Consider the following 1,425-nt stretch of genomic DNA (forward strand, 5'->3'; position numbering starts at 1 on the left):
TAACAAGGAGATTAAACCAGCAATATATTTCCCCAATAGGGGGCAGTTTCATCAAGAGGTAACCAAAGAAACCTCACACACTTTGGGCCCCTAACACCAAAGGCACCTCAGGTAGGCATCTTTCTTTTCCTCATTCCATCTGGCCTACAGGCGCACGCTTAAAGTAGGTCCATTGCCACGGGCCAGTTTTGCCACATTCACCCACCTTTCAACAAACTTGCTGGGTAACAGTACCTCCCTTTCCAGCCCCATTTTATTTTTTAGGTGGAACCCGGAAAAAGAGGAAGGCATCCATCTTCAACCCTTTCAGTTGCGTCCACCACACAACCTCTTTTCAAGAATGAAAAACTACCTGTCCTTCCTGGCCAAAGGAAGGAGGCGATAACATATATACAAATAAATAATATTAGTTCTAGACACGACAGACATATTATATTAAGTATAAACACCAATATTACTTGAAATAATGATATACAGACAATATTATAGACAACAGACAATGAAAACCAAAATCAAACCAAAATATTGCACTTACCTTAGTTCTGTGCTCAACAGAGCAGTAAAAGTGCAATAGAAATAAGACTATTGGATGATGATGATAATAATAATAATAATAATAACTTTACTAGCTAGAAGGCCAATGGATGTGGGAACACTACAAGGACAAACGGTAATATAGTAATTTCTTTATTGTTCCAACTTGAGCGTATATACTGCCAAATAATAATAAAAATAATAATAATAACAATAATGGCAATGATGTTTTTGCCATTATCTCTGTGGGTTTTGTACAGGAAATCATGGGAAGCCATTATGCAGTCTATATGATGATAAGAATTACATTTTCTCTTTCAGCATTAAATATCACTTACCTTAATTTTCATCTGCCACCACCTGCCCAGCATACCTGTGTCCCTCCCTCTCTTCCTCTCTCCATCTATTCTTCTATGTTGCTTCTTCTCTATCCATTTAGCTGTGTCCTCCTAACTGTTCATCTTTTTGTCAGTCTGCTTAGTTAATGAAGTAGATGGATAGATAGATAGATAAAGAGAGATAGAGAGAGAAATAGAAAGATAGAAAGATAGAAAGATAGATAGGTAGGTAGGTAGGTAGGTAGGTAGATAGATAGATAGATAGATAGGTAAAGAGAGATAGAAAGTTAGATAGATAGGTAGGTAGGTAGATAGATAGATAGATAGATAGATAGGTAAAGAGAGATAGAAAGATAGATAGAGAGAGATAGAAAGATAGAGAGATAGATAGAGATAGATAGAGAGAGAGATAGCTAGATAGATAGATAGACAGATAGCTAGCTAGATAGATAGATAGAAGGATGGATAGATGGATAGATAAATAGATAATGGATGGATGGATGGATGGATGGATAGATAGAGAAATAGATAGATAAACAGACCGACACAAAGT

The 1,425-nt window shown here is 36.5% G+C and overlaps 1 protein-coding gene and 1 long non-coding RNA gene across 3 annotated transcripts in view; one reads left to right on the forward strand and one right to left on the reverse strand.

Annotated features, from left to right (window-relative positions):
• The window catches only part of LOC106878116 (UPF0415 protein C7orf25 homolog), a 256,888-nt gene that overhangs the window by 133,044 nt on the left and 122,419 nt on the right, over positions 1-1,425 (reverse strand). Inside the window, exon 1 of one of the 2 annotated variants that reach the window (XM_052970394.1) lies at positions 873-925. The exons of the other annotated variant lie outside the window; for it this stretch is intronic. Within the exon in view, the coding sequence (XP_052826354.1) occupies positions 873-905 (33 nt within the window). The 5' untranslated portion in view covers positions 906-925. Of the gene's footprint in view, positions 1-872; positions 926-1,425 lie in introns of those variants that run through there. 2 annotated transcript variants of the gene reach the window in all.
• The window catches only part of LOC106878202 (uncharacterized), a 126,992-nt gene that overhangs the window by 56,218 nt on the left and 69,349 nt on the right, over positions 1-1,425 (forward strand). The gene's annotated exons all lie outside the window — the stretch shown is intronic.

The sequence above is a fragment of the Octopus bimaculoides genome, chromosome 9 (genome assembly GCF_001194135.2).
Source record: "Octopus bimaculoides isolate UCB-OBI-ISO-001 chromosome 9, ASM119413v2, whole genome shotgun sequence".
NCBI lineage: Eukaryota > Metazoa > Mollusca > Cephalopoda > Octopoda > Octopodidae > Octopus > Octopus bimaculoides.